The sequence below is a fragment of the Eschscholzia californica genome, unplaced genomic scaffold, assembly GCF_041429995.1.
Source record: "Eschscholzia californica isolate CP2 unplaced genomic scaffold, dmEscCali1.0.p SCAF_5, whole genome shotgun sequence".
NCBI classification, from domain to species: Eukaryota; Viridiplantae; Streptophyta; class Magnoliopsida; order Ranunculales; family Papaveraceae; genus Eschscholzia; species Eschscholzia californica.
The window spans coordinates 46,642,745-46,659,919 of record NW_028238472.1 but is presented as its reverse complement, the minus strand read 5'-3'; the positions used below and the strand labels follow the sequence as shown (position 1 = coordinate 46,659,919).

At 35.2% G+C, this 17,175-nt stretch overlaps 2 protein-coding genes across 3 annotated transcripts; both read left to right on the top strand.

Annotated features, from left to right (window-relative positions):
• The first annotated feature begins 812 nt into the window (after positions 1-812).
• LOC147539809 (glyoxylase I 4-like) lies at positions 813-2,875 on the top strand. The gene is made up of 4 exons (XM_086641910.1): positions 813-911; positions 1,724-1,884; positions 1,964-2,069; positions 2,208-2,875. The coding sequence occupies exons 2-4, from the start codon at positions 1,742-1,744 to the stop codon at positions 2,487-2,489; spliced, it is 531 nt and encodes a 176-aa protein (XP_086498036.1). The 5' UTR covers positions 813-911; positions 1,724-1,741; the 3' UTR covers positions 2,490-2,875.
• A 6,228-nt stretch (positions 2,876-9,103) lies between these two features.
• LOC147539808 (glyoxylase I 4-like) lies at positions 9,104-10,697 on the top strand. Of its 2 annotated transcripts, XM_086644342.1 has the most exons (4): positions 9,104-9,246; positions 9,394-9,562; positions 9,650-9,755; positions 10,163-10,697. In XM_086644342.1, exons 2-4 carry the CDS (start codon positions 9,420-9,422, stop codon positions 10,448-10,450), a joined length of 537 nt encoding a protein of 178 aa, XP_086500468.1. In that variant the 5' UTR covers positions 9,104-9,246; positions 9,394-9,419; the 3' UTR covers positions 10,451-10,697. The 2 variants fall into 2 exon arrangements, with proteins under 2 accessions (XP_086500468.1, XP_086500469.1); XM_086644343.1 differs by lacking the exon at positions 9,104-9,246 and having other exon boundaries at positions 9,381-9,562.
• The last annotated feature ends 6,478 nt before the right edge of the window (positions 10,698-17,175 follow it).

Sequence of the window (17,175 nt, the reverse complement as noted above, 5' to 3'; positions counted from 1 at the left end):
ACCGATATCTTAGTTGGTAAATGATATTTTAAACAAAATTTTTTCAATTTTAAATTCACATAAAAATGTGGTTTTTTTGTTTGTTGAGAATTCGACTACGATATACGTTAGTCGTTACAAGGCATTGGCGCATCATGAAGATGTAATAAGCACGATAAGCGCCTAGTTTAAAACAAGAATTAAAGAGGTCTAAAACTCAACAACAAAGAGGCGTAAACCCGACAAATTATTACATTGTTTATAGACTAAATTACATAGGATAAATTTTGATGCAAACTGCTTCCATCGAGAATCGATCCCACGACCTCATAGACTAAACAATTTGATTATTGAAGAATTTTGATGACTAAATTACATGGGATAAATGTTGAATGATATCTAAGAATTTGATTAGACTTGGGAAACCTAATCAAATTCCAACCGTTGCACGAAAAGGTGGCGGACCTTGTCAATAGTTTTCTTATAAAAAGATGTGGTGTTGAATGTTTCAGCCCAAATTTATGAGCTACCTCAGCTAGGTATACCGTGAGTTGTTCTGATTTTGTATTTTATGATCTCACAAAACACATTTCTAAAACTTTCTTGTATATAAATAGGTGCAATAGATATTCTCATTATACATAAAATATTAGTATCTTATAGAAATAAATGAATAATTTATCCAAGTTAGGGTAAAATCCGTGACATCTATACATTATCATGCATTCTACTCTCCTAAGTTGGTTTGGGTATTGATCCAAGTAACCCTTCTTTTTTTACTTGGGGCAGAATTGCTCTCTATAAATATGTGGCAGCACTACAAATTAAAATTCAGACTGCTCTGTTTGAACATTAAACAAGCTCTCTCAAAAACAACAATTTTCTCCCCCTCCAATTCTAATTCTTCATTTCAAATTTGATCATTCCAAAAGGTAAAACAAAAGATTAATTCTCCAAAAATCCTAACTTTTGGTCGCCTTACAAATTTACCCCCAATTTCAGACTGATAGATCAATAGTTTTCAAAATTAGTTGTTTCCTTGGCTAACTATGGTGTGAATTTTGTCCTTATTTGTCTCTTTTTTTTTTCATTGATATTTAACAACTTTTTTCTATTTATCCTTATCACCATTATTACAGGGTAAAATCCTCCTTTTGTCTATATTCTCATTATTAATTTGTCTATATCCTATATTAGGGAAGATCTTTTATTTGTCTTTTTCCAATCTTATCTGTCTATATTCTTCTGCCATATATATATATTCCTATTTTCTATTTGTCTATATCCTCCAAAGGTTCAACAATAGAGATGTGATTTTGTAACGAATGAACAACAATTCTTTATCATAATTTCTTGCTTCGACCAAGAGAGGGCCGACCTTCCTCTCTCTAAGCGTCGTTTTCTTCTCTCTGTCTCCCTTCATTTTATTGTTGTTGTGCATTTTTGTCCTACAATGAGATAAAACTTTGTGATAGCCTAATAAAAAATGTACTTCGATAATCTAAGGAAGAGGAAAACTAAGACATAAACAACGAGAAATGAGAGAACGATAAAATTTGATACTTCGGATAAACTACGTACAAAACTAAAAACTAAACTAGCGGGCTAAAATGACAAATGTTAGAAAAGTTGGGAGTTTATAAGAAATAACCTATTTTTATATTATATTTTATCTCATATATATTTTAATTATGCTTTCTTGAAATATTGTTAATACTTCCTAATTTTATTTTATTTTTTTCAGTTTTGGAGATAAGAAGTCATGGCAAACCCTTTGTCAATTAAATCAATGAACCATGTCTCACGTATATGCAGATCAGTAGAAAAATCTCTTGATTTCTATCAAAATGTTCTAGGGTTTATCTCTATCAAGAGGCCTGAATCTTTTAACTTCAATGGAGCTTGGTAAGTTAAAACCCTTTTATTACTTATTTATTTATTTTTATTTTTATATTGCTTTCTTATCTATATATTTTGTTTTTAGGTTATTCAATTACGGTATTGGCATTCATCTCTTGAAATCAGCTGATCCAGAAAACATGCCGAAGATAACAAAGATAAACCCCAAAGACAATCACATCTCTTTCCAGGTAAATCTCTACTAAGTTCACAAACAAATTTGACGAAATATTTGAATTAGATAGTGATATTTATATAAAAAAAATGTTGGAGAACTGAAGTAAAGTATCAAATTTTTATTTAACTAATGCATTATAACATTTTTGTAGTGTGCTGAGAGCATGGAAACTGTGGAAGAAAGGTTGAAGGAAATGAAAATCCCATACGAAAGGAGGTTGGTCGAGGACGATGGAGTTTTTGTTGACCAAATTTTCTTTCATGACCCAGATGGTTTTATGATCGAGATCTGTAACTGTGAGAACATTCCAGTTATACCACTTAATGGAGAGTTGACACAACTTTGTTCGAAAATTATCTGCAACACTCGCCCTCAACAAGTTCAACAACCAGAACAAATCATTATACCACGTATTTCCGCTCTACAAGTGTAGGAAGACTACCGATCATGGATCATGCACTCTCTTAACGCATGAAATGAAAAAAATAAAACTATAAAAAGACAAGTATATAAATATTGATATTATACATATATTTGCTTTGAGACATCTCAGCAAGTAAACTAAAAAAAAAGATTTGAAGACATTTTGGGGGGTGATTCACTATAAATAATGGCTTTAATTGATTGGAAATGAGAGATGGAGGAAATTCACTTTTTAGTGATTTTCCCCCACGGATAAGAGTACAATGTACTATGATAATGGTATCAGTGAGTACTTGCCTTATAATTGTATTTTTCATTTTCCACCTACCACTAATGTTTACTAGTGTGTTGTTGTTGTTGTTTGATATAAGCATTAATATATTTCTATTTGTATTATTTCGCTATTTGTCCGTTTGAAAAGCCTACCGTTTCTGGATAAACACCCCGATGACACCTTATTTTGTTTTGTCACTATTGATGATGCCTCAAATGAAACCTTAATGTATAACTAGATAAAAATAGGTTGTTAGTTGAAATTGATCAAAGAAATTGTTTTATTCCTTGATGGATTACAAAAGAAATATAAGACTCTATTTATAGAGTTACAATACTACTAGTTTCTAACTTTACTAGTTTCTAATATTTTACTAGTTTCTTAATAGTTTATACTAATATATTTACTAGTTCCTAATTCTTACTAGTTTCTAATATTTGATATTTCCTAATATCTATTATATGGGATATTTTAATATATGGAAAGATATTTCAACACTCCCCCTCAAGTTGGTGCATAGATATCGCACATGCCCAACTTGTCTACCATTTTCGAAAATATTCGACTTGAAACTGCTTTGGTAAGAACATCAGCCAACTGATCTTCAGATCGGACCTTTGGTAACTCTACAATGTTGTCTTCCAACTTTTCTTTAATAAAACATCGATCCACCTCAACATGCTTTGTGTGGTCGTGCTGGACTGGATTGTGAGCAATATCACATGCTGCTTTATTGTCACAATATAATTGAATTGGTCTTTCAGAAGGATATCCTAAATCATCCAACAGGAGTCTTAACCATAACGCTTCACATATGCCATCAGCCATTCCTCTAAATTCAGACTCTGCACTTGAACGTGCAACAACATTCTGTTTTTTACTTCTCCATGTAACAAGATTTCCACCAACAAAGGTAAAATATCCTGCAGTTGATCGTCTACCATTTACTTCACCGGCCCAATCTGCATCAGTATATACTTCAATAGTTCGACAACTCGAATTTTTAGTAAACAAAATACCTTTTCCAGGAGCCGCCTTCAAATATCTCAAAATGCGTAAAACAGCATTCATGTGTTTTTCACCGGGATTGTGCATAAATTGACTAACAATACTTAACGCATATGCAAGATCTGGTCTCGTGTGCGCCAAGTACATCAACCTTCCAACCAGTCGTTGATATCTTCCTTTATCAACCGGTATCTGATTAGGCTCCACTGATAACTTTAATCCTTCTTCGACAGGTGTATCAATCGGCTCACACGCTGACATACCCACCTCATGTAACAAATCTAAAGTATACTTTCTTTGGGATAAGAAAATTCCATTACTAGATCGAGATACTTCAATTCCAAGAAAGTATTTCAATGGACCAAGGTCTTTCATCTCAAACTCTTTAGATAAGTAATTCTGTAAAGCCTTTCGTTCTTCAGGATCATCCCCAGTAACCACCATGTCATCAACATATACAATAAATGCTGTGAGTTTTCCTTTCTGCCTTTTTGTAAATAAGGTATGGTTAGAATTGCTTTGGTGATAACCGAATTCCTTCATAGCCTTTGTAAACCTTCCAAACCACGCTCTTGGTGATTGTTTTAATCCATACAATGACTTTTTCAATCTACATACCTTCTGGCTATGTATTTGTGGTATCTTGCATCCCGGTGGAAGGTCCATATAGACTTCTTCTAATAGTTCCCCATGCAAAAAAGCATTCTTTACATCAAATTGTTGTAGTGGCCAATCTAAATTTGCTGCTAACGATAACAAGACGCGAACAGTGTTGATTTTTGCAACTGGAGCGAATGTCTCTGTGTAATCGACTCCGTAAGTTTGAGTGTAGCCTTTTGCCACTAATCTCGCTTTGTAACGTTCAATTGTACCATCTGCTTTATACTTCACTGAATAAATCCACCGACATCCCACTGGATTTTTATCTTCTGGACGATCAACTAGCTCCCAAGTGTCATTCTTTTGTAAGGATTTCATCTCCTCATTCATAGTTGCTTTCCATTTTGAATCAGATAAGGCTTCCTGTACATTGTTAGGAATATATACAGTAGATAATTGATTTACAAACGACTTATTTGATTCTGACAACCGATGATCTGACACATACTGACTCATAGGATATTTGACTCTACTAGACAGCTCAGGTTCATATGTCGGTTTAGGAATACCTCTGGTTTGACGCGACGGTAATATTTTTCTAGGTGGTTCGGAAGGTGCTTCAGGAACATCCTCGACAACTGATTGGTTTGGTGTATTACTAACCCTTGGTTCAACGACTTCAGTTGGAGGTGAATCCACAATTTGTTCAACGATTTCATTAACACTTTCTTCCATTACCGATTCAGGTGTTGGTAATTCTGGAATTTCAATTTCAGCTCTACTTATTTCTTCAGGAATCAAATTTACTTCAATATTAGATCCAATTTTGTTCTCTTCTACATGATTATCCGTTTCTTCATAATCAAGAGTCAGAACTTCCTGCTTAGTTTTCTCCCCCTGAAGTTCAGACTCAGGTAAAAAATACTTAGAATCTTCATGAAAGATAACATCCGATGTAACAAACATTCGTTTAGTTGGAGGATGATAACATCTGTACCCTTTCTGATTTGCACCGTACCCTACAAATACACATTTTAATGCCCTTGGAGTTAATTTTGTACGTTGGTGCTCATGAAGATGAACAAATGCTACACACCCAAAGACACGGGGAGGTAAATTTGAAACTGTCGGAGAAGTTGTAGCATCCGATAGAGCTTGAAAAGGAGTCTTAAAATCAATAGTACTAGATGGTACTCTATTAATTAAATAGGTTGCAGCAAGAAGTGCTTCTCCCCAATAAGATAATGGCATATGTGCTTCGATCAACATAGCCCTAATAACTTCTAACAAGTGACGATTCTTTCTTTCAGCGACCCCGTTTTGTTGAGGGGTATTTGGGTAAGTAGTTTGATGAACAATACCATGAGAAACCAAATAAGTTTGAAGTTCATGATCCATATACTCTCCTCCGTTGTCACTACGAAGTATCTGAACATTTGCGTTGTACTGAGTACTAAACAATTTATGAACCTTCTGAAACAATAACTTTACCTCACTTTTAGATTTCATCAAACACACCCAAGTCATCCTAGTACAATCATCTATAAAGGTAACAAACCACCGAGCCCCACCCAAAGTAGGAACCTTAGATGGACCCCAGACATCGGAATGTAAGATCATAAAAGGAGTTGGACTTTTATTTAAATTTAACGGAAACGATGCACGATGACTTTTTGCAAGTGCACAAACATCACATTGAAAACTTGAAACATCGCATTTAATAAATAGCGATGGAAATAACTTCTTAAGGTAACCAAAGGAGGCGTGCCCCAGACGGCGATGCCATAACCATATTTCATCTTTATTTTTTATTTCAGAATTGTTCACTACTAATGCCTGACGCAATTTATTAGAGCTTTCAGATACTAAATCCAAGTAATACAACTTTCCTCGCCTAACACCATAACCAATTGTTTGCCTTGTCCGGATGTCCTTAAAGACACAAGATTCAGGCCAAAAGATGACAACACAAAATAGAGTGGTGGTTATTTGAGACACTGATAACAAATTATGATCTAAAGATGGGACAACCAAAACAGAGTCTAAGTTCAATGTGTTCGTTAGAGTTATAGGTCCTTCCCCTACAACAGGGGCTGAGGTGCCATTGGCAGTAGAGACATATTTATGTGAAGATTCGTTTATGGTTGAGACCTTTCTAGAATCAAAAGTCATATGATCTGTAGCACCAGAATCAATTATCCAAGTACTATTCGAAAATTGTGTAGACATATTTAAAGTCTTGCCTACATTACCTGTAGTGGCTATCGTCGATGAAGCTTGCTTAACAGTTGGATCTACAAGGGTCTTCTTAGAGTTTTTCTTTCGATTATGATCCCACCATTCTGGATAGCCTAATAGTTCATAACAATGACTTTTGGTATGACCAATTTTGTTGCAGTGTGTACACTTATAAGTAATTTTGTCAGATTGACCAACAACTTTAGCAAAATTTGAATTTGCCTTATTGAGAGTCATTATTGCGGAAGCATCAGTTACCCTTCACTTTAGCTAAATCGGAAAAACAAGATGAAGATGAAAGGCTCTTCTCTTTCAATCAATATAAATTCCCAAACACAAATTTAAGACTTTTGGCTCTGGTACCAAGTTGAAATTGATCAAAGAAATTGTTTTATTCCTTGATGGATTACAAAAGAAATATAAGACTCTATTTATAGAGTTACAATACTACTAGTTTCTAACTTTACTAGTTTCTAATATTTTACTAGTTTCTTAATAGTTTATACTAATATATTTACTAGTTCCTAATTCTTACTAGTTTCTAATATTTGATATTTCCTAATATCTATTATATGGGATATTTTAATATATGGAAAGATATTTCAACAGTTTTTACTGAATTTATAGCATTACTTGGTTTATCCAAATGTTTTTTCACATAGGCTACAAGAATCATTACAAGACATACCATCCAACCTTTGATAGATCGTCAACATTTTGTAAGGACCTAAAGTCCATCTAATCTACATTTAGTTTATTTGTCCCAAATTCAATAAATTATTGATTTCTATTTTCATAAGATTGAACTTTGGACCTTCGGATTGCGTAGGGATGATATACCCAAAATCAAAAGGGTTACAACCGCTGTGAGTGAGGTCGCCAAGTTATAATATTAGGTACGACCGAGGTCGATGCAGGAAGACAAGTTGAATTTATTTTAAATCTACAAATTAACATGATTTTGAAAATTGAGTTTGATAAATGAGAAAGCAAATAATAAACTAAATTTTAAAAAATCAAGATGAGAAAAAAAAAACTATGATTTTAGAATCCAACACGTGAACATGAGTTCACTTTTAAGGAAGAATTAATCAATCATTTTATAATGAACTATATAAATTTCGGAAGATATTTTCAAGATAACATTTTATAATTACGAAGTTCTAACCGCCTCTTCATAAAGATAATAATTTCTTAACTATCATCAATCAACTAATAAAGCAAACAGTTTAACATAAGCATAAAATATCAAACCATGAAATATAAATAATGTAAAGAAAATCAAATCCACATAAAGAGACAATTAAAAAGCATTTAAGTATAATCAAGAGATCTAATAGCTAAAACATGCATGTCTCGAAAAGGTCAAATGGGTTTCATCAAAACCATAGACAAATGAATTAGTTTTTTTTTGTTAAGGATAAATGAATTAGTTAAACATGGAATCTAGAGAAGTAATATTCATTGCTGATACAAAATAAATCTATATTACAAAACAACTTCCGTGCGAATAGGACAAAAAAGAGAAAAATCGCCAACGGGACAAAATTCATGCTTTCATAACCCTAGACTGTCGAATGAGATCACGTGGACAGTCGGCCAATGAGTCAGATGACAACCCCTTTACCGGAAACCCGTCGTCTCCAAACCAACGTTTCTTCTTCTTTGTATATCACCTGATCGCCCGAAACCCTTCGTCAACGGAGACTCTTTTGATCTATGAAAGAATCTTTTCATTTTCACATCTTCCTTCTATATTCGTCCACTCCAATCCAGTCATGGAGTCCTGCAATAACTCAATCCTACTTCTTGGACCTCGTGGTTGTGGAAAGGTGGTTGTAGGGTTTCATCTCACTTCAAATGACCATCTCCCATATCATTGCATACTTGCATAAACCTTTCTCATTTCTCTTGTCCCCCTTCTCTTTTATTTTGGGAATTGTATTATAATAATCATTTCAGATGGTTCGGTCGACGACTTTTGTTGGAAGAAGAGAAAAGAGAAGAAAAGGAAGAAAAACTAACATTTTCTAATTTATTAAGGTCAGTTGGCTATTTGGCTAGAGATTGTCGGTCGACGATGACATAACGGCCTCAATTGTGTCATTAGGTCAAACATTGACGGAGACATGTCCTCTTATTCATACATTGCCTTTAACCATTTTAGAGGTTGTCTTTAGCAAGCTTGTCTGTAACAATTAATTTTGAACATTGCCTATAAAATCTCTCATGAGAAATAAGTCGTTTCATGTGATCTATATCGAACTCTCAAAATCTTAACAAAAGTATGCTTATCTCTCCTATAACCAATTGACCTGCTTATTAACAGAAAAAAAAAAATTGACCTGCTTCATTTTGTAATAGATTATTACACAATTCAAAAAACAAAAAATAGATTATTACACGTAAGCACGATGGTATTGACGTGTCAAACTAATCTAAATTTGACAGGTGGCATGATTAAAACCCCCCAAAAAAAATATGGTAACACCATTTCAAAGTTCAAACCAAAGAAGCGGAATTCCGTGCAAATCTGGGACAAATCCAAATATTATCCACTCATTTTCTTTTACTATTTAATGTTAATATTTCTCTCTTAATTCTTCTTCTTTAAGGTGATTTCTTCATTAGTTTTTATCATTTACAGGTGAGGGGAAAAAACAAAAAAAACAAACCCTAACTCCGATTCAGTTTTATCATCTCAGAATTTAATTAGAATCTCATCATCATCATTTAATTAATTCAATTTTTTGTTTTTCAATTTTAGGTAACTTTTTTTTTTTTTTTTTTTCAGTTTTTGGAGGTAAAATTTTGGAAGAAATGGCAAATCCTTTATCACTTAAATCAATGAATCATATCTCATTAGTTTGTAAATCGATTGAAAAGTCTCTTGAATTCTACCAAAATGTTCTTGGATTCATTTCCATTAAGAGACCTGGATCATTTGACTTCAATGGAGCTTGGTAATTTAAATCCATTCTACTTTATAATATTACAATTACATGTGAAATGAATTTTTTTGAAGAAATTTTGTTCCTCTTCTAATTTAGGTTATTCAATTATGGGATCGGCATACACCTATTGCAATCGGAAAATCCTGAAAATGTGTCAAAGAAAATTGACATTAATCCGAAAGATAATCATGTGTCTTTTCAGGTACGTCTATACTATTTTGTTAACATGAGCTAATTATGATAGTCACTGCCTATCTCGAAAACAAGAAAAGGACAAAAATTGAATAACGGTAGCATAAAATCAAAATTTTGGGCGTTAAGATATCACATGTGATGTTCTTTTATTCTTATTCAATGTCTTAATAAAAATCGTCTTGTCCTAGTCAGTACGATAATCGTTTTAATTTATGTTAAACAATGACTCTTAATTTCAGAGTAATTTTATGTCTGAATCAAATAAATTACGAATTAGTCTGAATAAACCTTTTAAATGAGTATAACAAAGATAACATTCTGAAATCTGACTGGATTCAACTCAGACTTAAAAAAAACAAACGCCACTAATAAAAATGTTTGCTTGGAATGAAAACGAGAATATCATTTTTGCAGTGCGAGGATATGGATGTGGTCGAAAAAGCACTAACTGAAATGGGAGTTCATTACATTTCAAGGAGAGTTGAAGAAGGTGGGATTTACGTCGACCAATTATTTTTCCATGATCCAGATGGTTTTATGATCGAGATATGTAATTGCGAGAACTTACCCGTAATCCCTCTAACAGAAGAATCAATGAAAATATATTCACAAGTTGCCTGCCGTATCCGCCCTCAAACCGAACAACCACAACAACAACCAGCAGAACAACACAACATTACTCTTTCACCTCTACATGTCTAGGAAGACAGCTTCTCTTGGTTGGATGAATATTTACCTATGCATGTGTGTGTGTGTGTGTGTTTTCATGTTATGAGTCATATTGGATTCTAATAAGTAGTATATAGAAATTGCATCTATATATTTATGACATATTTCCTTTAGTTTAATCGGTTGTGCATCTCTTCTAAAATCTACACGGTCGAAGGGTGGTTGTGGTTTCTACTGACATGTAATATAAATAAGGTATATGTAGTTTGTTTCTTTCACCGGTTTAGGTTTCTTTGTTTGTTCTTTCTTTGAGCCATTTAATCAGGACTATATATTATGTTGTAGAACGGTTATGTGCTTATTCTATTCCCGTAATGTATCCATATTATTTAGTGTAATGAAGATGAAGTATCGAAATTTATATAAAAAACAACTTATATTGTATCTATGTTATATAATTTGCGAATGATTCTGCCAAGCACATTAGGCGAGTAATAACATAGTGAGGGGTGGCCTTTACAATGACTAAAGTACATAATACAGTCTAGCTAGTCAAAATGCCTGTTTATGCATGGGTCGAGCGCAATAGATTTAGATATGCATGTACTACAATGTCCATTTAAACATGCAGTGACTGTCAAACAAGTTCTTGTAATAGGCTACCATGTACTTTTTTTTGTCTAAAAGCTATACCTCTTTCGTAAAGAATATCGATCATTATAGAAGCTACAAAATGTGGTCCAAATGAAAAACCCATTTGATTGAGTTGTATCATTAGATGTTCCATCCGGATTCTAATTTTGGTATTGCCCACAAGAAAAGAGATCAACATGGGCCCAGCGAATTGGAAGTGGTTGGGAACTGGACAGTCCATAGTTGGCCGGCCCGATAACAAGACAGGAATTTTTTTTTCCCACGTGTCACACTTACATTTCACTTGACTTGGTCAAAACTCAACACCTGATAAATTAGAGTTTTTTTTTTTTTGAATCCAAGGGAAACATATCCATTAAAAGTGATAAAATCACAATGATACAAGGATAGAAATTGTAATTACTCTCCTCTGAAGACTTCATGAGAGTTACATACCTTTAAATGCAAAGTGCCTCACGAAGGGAAAGAAATTAGACTAGACACTGACACAAAGGATCCTAAAGATCCGAGAATAGAGACCCTAAAGGTCTGACAAAAGGATCCTAAAGATCCGAGAAAGGGGACCCTTAAGGTCTGACAAAAACGAAATTATTATACTAATAACATCACAACAAACAAAAGAAAAACTAAATTACATCTCGTCGCTTTCGCCGGAAATCCACCGATGTCGCCGGAAAACCGCTATTGTCGCTGGAGAACTTCTTTCATCGTCGGAAACCTTCGCCTTCACCGGAGAACTTCTTCATCATCACCACCACTCCTCCATCATCACGAACGGTATGGAATTTCACTTCCATTGGATAATTAGTATTTCAATTCCATTGGAGATTTAGTATTTCTATCCACTGTCGTGAGATTACCAATAGAAAGGGTCGAAAATCGATTTGATCAAAAATTTAAAAAATACAATAGTTGATGATTATACAGTCAAGCAGGAACCAAATTGATTTTGGGGGAAGAAGGGAATGTTGAATCTCAACGCATCAATCACTGAGGCTGATCAACTGGTCTCCAAAGATTAAGAGAGAAACCTTAGAAACTATAATGGAGGGAGATAAACTACAAAGGAAGAAAGGGGATCCGGACCCTTCGCCGGAGAAACGAAACACACAAACTAAGAACGGTTTGGAGAGGGACGGTTATTCTAGAGAGAGGGAGAGAGAACAAAAACCTGATAAATTAGAGTTAAACTAACAAAAAACGTAAAATTCTTTATCACTACTCTGGAAACGATTTTCCTCCTGCCCTCCATAGACCACGATCTACACCACTACTTCAGGTTTCTTCGCCAGAACAATTCCAAAATCACACAATTATCTTTCTCCAGTATTATTTTCTATGTTGTAGTTTTGCATTAGTGTTTTAAGGGTGAAACCCATAAGAAATAGAGAAAGGTCATATTCTTATTTTGATCGAAATAAATGATAGACGAAAGGAATCATCTACTAAAAAAATTTAAAATATCTTTGTATCTTCTTTCAAGTGTTTTTCGATGAAAGTGGTGCATTAGATGGAGAAAAAAAACAAGAAGGCAACCTATCGACACACCAACCCAATAGGTACATAGATCCTCCTACACAACAATGGGTATAACAAATCTGTGAGAAACTGACCTGTAGGTGGTTAGTAACCATGTCGGCTTGTTGGGTCTTACCTTTGACAATGAATAAAAACTGCTTGAAAACCGTGAGACTCTATTAGTCGACTACGTCATGAAAAGTAACTATAAAACAATTTTTATTTTCGTCGGTAGAATGAGTATCGGTGTCCAAATTTCGAAGTCAGATGCATCTTTCCAATTTAATTCAAATAGCTAAGATTATCCTCTTACCTATTGAAAACTGGAAGTTATCCTTATAAAATATTGCTCTTAGTTTTTCATCGGATGAGTACCGACGACCGAACATCTAAATTAGTCGACGCATCTTTCCGATTTAGTTCAAATGACGTTGGTACGTAATTGCCCGACGACAAAAAGATTTTTGACCAAAATGTGTGTATATATAACAAGTGACTGTCCACCACCCTTTGGTATAGCGGTAGGACATTCTTCTTAAGCCCATGAGGTCTTGGGATTGAGTCTCGATGGAAGTTTATCCCCAAGATTTATCCCATGTAATTTAGGCACTAAATAAAGTACTGTATTTGTTGTCGGGCTTTAAGCCTCTTTGTTGTCAGGCTTCAGGTTTTTTTAATCATTTGTGTAACGTAGTCGATTTCTCAAAAAAAAAAAAAAACCTCTTCGTTGTCGGGTTTCAGGTCTCTTTTATCATTTGTATAACTTAGGCGGTTATCGTGCTTATCACATTTTGATTATATATCAATGCCTTGTACCAACAAACGTATATCTTAGTCGATTTAAAAAAAAAAAAGAAGAATAGGTGATTGTACGAGAGTGGAAACTGATCCAGATGGTGAGTTCAAATAACTGTGGGTGTAGCCGGTAAAAATGGTTACTGTATATAGCATTTCCCTAACCAAAAATACCCTTGGGCCATGTTTGGCGTGCGAGAATGGAATGTGATTCCCAAGAATCATATTCCCGTAACGTGATTCCCGAGAATCAGATTACTGTAGTTTGATGTTTGGTTTGACCAGTAATGGGAATTTGATTCCTAACATATTCCTAATTAGGTGTGATGAGTCATGAAAATGCCTCATCTGAATCTCTTAATTTAGGTCAGTTAGTCCAATTCGAGCCGTTACTATGATAAATTGCTTTGTTTTTCTGTTTCAGGTATCTTTACAGGGCTTAGTGTGAAACATGAGATAAAGACGCACAAAAGGGCAATTTGGTCATTTGGATATTCTGGTAATTTGGTAAATGTTGATGATCGGGTGAGAAGAATAATCCAAGACGAGCCAGTGGGTGAAAACGGAAGTCAAATTGGAGTCCCAGTGAGAAAACTAGATTAGGTCGAAGTCGTAGTCAAAGTTCGTTGATAGAAGACAAATAAGGACATGTGGCGGGTGCCTAGCAGAGCTTGTGGACGGTGATAGGAGCTGGCGGTACTAATTCGGGCATAGTGAGAGGCATTCTAAAATTCCATTAAATATTATTCAGTGCATCTCATTATATTCTTTAGCAGCCAAGCGTCAATTCGAAGGATACATGGAACGGCATGGATATATCCAACGGATGGACGTCCACCTTATCGAATCTTGATGTGCCTAGGGTGTAGCAAAATTTTGTCAACCCAGCAACATTCACGTGATGGGTGCCCATGACTCTCTAATTAATTGTTGGGTTTTATACCCTTCTACTAGTGTTTATAGCGGAAATATGACATCTAATGTCTACACTAGTATTCCCAGGATCACATGCAAAACTAGTAATTAATCTAATGGAGATAGTGGATTACCTTAATCGCTTTTCCCTCAAACTAGTTGAATTGATTGAAGAAGACCAAGAGCTTCAAGTGTAGCTCCTCTACTTGGGACACGAGCAATCAATTTGATCTCCCACCTTGTTGTATAGCTAGCACACCAATGGTGGTTGGATAATAAGAAGACCTTCTTCTTGCTTGACTAGATAGATAGTTAATGGGAATTAGCTCACTTTCTCCTCTCTACTTGATGTGGTAGAGTAAGAAAGCTTAGAGAGAAATTCCACACCTTATTCTCTGCCCTAAGAGTGTTTATATAGAACCCTAATAAGAATCCACCTCCTTTTAGGTTTCCCAAAACACCCTTTAGAATAAGATTTAGGGAAATAGTCGAAAATAGCAACTATTGGTATTTTCTCAATTCCCTAAGGAGATGACGTCCAAACCCAGCCAAAATTGGCAGATTTAATGTTCATAACATAAGGAAACGTCCCTCCAAAAATCAGCCCAATCCGAGCCCTAAAAGTGCCCGAATCGGCCTAGGCCCAAAAACCCTGCTTTTGGCCTTTTTGTACTATCTTTGCCTAATTCCTTTTTAGGCCTATGAGATATGTTTATGGGACACTCCCATGATTATATCTCACTCCCACTAGTCATATCCTAGATCAATTTGTCACTCTTATGTGTAACCCGTTGTAGGATCCGATCGAAGTTAGCCGCGAATTACTTCGTAATTCGACGATCGTAGTTGGTCTCTAGCTACAACTCTACGATCCCTAAATCAATCGGACTTGATGATCTTCCACATCAATTGTCCTATCCGACAAATTGTTCGCATTGTCACCTTGGTCGAAGGACATCTCCTTCAACTCCTTCAGACTCCCACTTGGACTTAGAACAAGTGCAATGCCTCGATTCCCGTGTCAATTTAGTATCCCATCTGATACGTCACATCATTCAGACTTTCTTGATATCCGAGTACAACTGTAAAAGACAAACGATTAACTTTTAATCCGTTTGAGCGCGGCCACGCATTTTCAGTTGCTACTCATCAAGTGGCCTTGAGACACTTTGTACCTAATGTGATTAGGGTGACACAATCCATTCTTGCGCTCCCACTTAACTTCATGTCTATCCTGTCCTTCCCAGTGTCCGCCTTTATAACCTCCTTTTACGGCGCGGCGTTTAACGGAACCAAAGTCGGGCATTCCTTACATAAGATGAGTGGAGCACTCATGTTTTGAGGAATCTCTCCAATTGTCTTTATGAGAAGTATTGACGTTCATCACGAGTGATGTACTTCTCATTTGAGGGTTATCCAGTGTATAAACCTTTTACACACCCACGTAGTCGAATAGAATATACTATTCCTATAGCCCATGAAACTGCGCTATCCCATCGACTCCCGTGCTAGTCTTCGTGAGTCATCGTTGTCCATGCAATGACCTGGACCAGGGATTTGATAATAAATATTCCAAGTTCACTTAATAGGGTTTCATTCATCAGATCACGTATCTGACAAACCTATTCGGAATGTTTTATCATCAATGGACTGTCGTTTAAATACTAAACCAAATTTAGACGACTTGTGAAATAACTCTATTATTTCTGATAACGAGAGTTGTAAATCTGAGCCTCTTCCGTAAAACTCTTTTTACCCACTCAGTTTTACTCGTCGAGGTTTAAAATTATACCTCATGCCTTAGACTGTGTATGAATCTCATACTATGTCTTAGGTGACAGTTCAGTTTGACTACCGTGGTAGTCGGTTTTAAACTTTGCTAATTATCAATTAATTTGAAGACGGTTATCTTCAACCTTGATAATTTCTAATAACTTTTACTAGAGTTAAGGCTTTTAATTCTTTATGTAGTATTTGCAACAGTTCCCGGCTTAAACACTTTTAGCCTACTTTCCTTCCATGTCTGAAAGTTTGCTACGATGATATGTTCAATTTTGTACTACTTCATCCTTTAGCCTTCTAGGATGTACTAAGTAGTGTTTCGGTTTTCCAATCCGAATTCGGATGTTTAAATGCTAATCATGTCCAACATGATTGACTTTATGTTTTCGAACATAAATGTCTCTCTCATGCGTGCTAGCTCATCGGTGTCTTTTCAGACTCCGATTTTTGCAACGCCCTCTGTCATGAGTTTTTGGGTCGAAATTCTTTTAGACTTTCCGAGTCTTAGATTTTCTGTTTCGGATCTCAAGCATCTCAGCGTACTGAGTCTCTCTAATCCTATCATCCTTTTGATCTATGCTTATAGATCTTCAGATGCCCAAAATGGCATTTTATCCTTTTGTGTGTGGTCCTTTATTGAGTCAGTTCGTTACTGTTATGCAACACCTTATGTCGTACTCAATCTTTTGTATGTACTCTGCATACGGACCCGGAAGGTTTGTTTACTCCCACTTACCTTCTTGAAATTTCGTGATTCAAGATTTTCTTCATTCCTCAGGAATCAAACTTCTTTGATTGCCTTTTGAATCGAAGATTCTAACTCTTGCGTGCTTTTAATCCGTCGATAGATTTCTTAAGCATGCTTGTGGACATAACTTGATTGGAAGAATCTTTATTCTTCTTGTCTCGTTTCGGGAAACATGAATGTTTCCATCCTTCTCAGTTTTCTATTTTGGAAAACCAATTTAGGTCTTCTGTTGACTTAAATTATCAAGCTTCATGTCTTGACGAGATATGGATTCCACGATGATTTTGGCTTCTAGCCAAAATCTAGAGTCAGTTTCCGTTTCTGCGCAGGTCTTTTATCTCTTCAG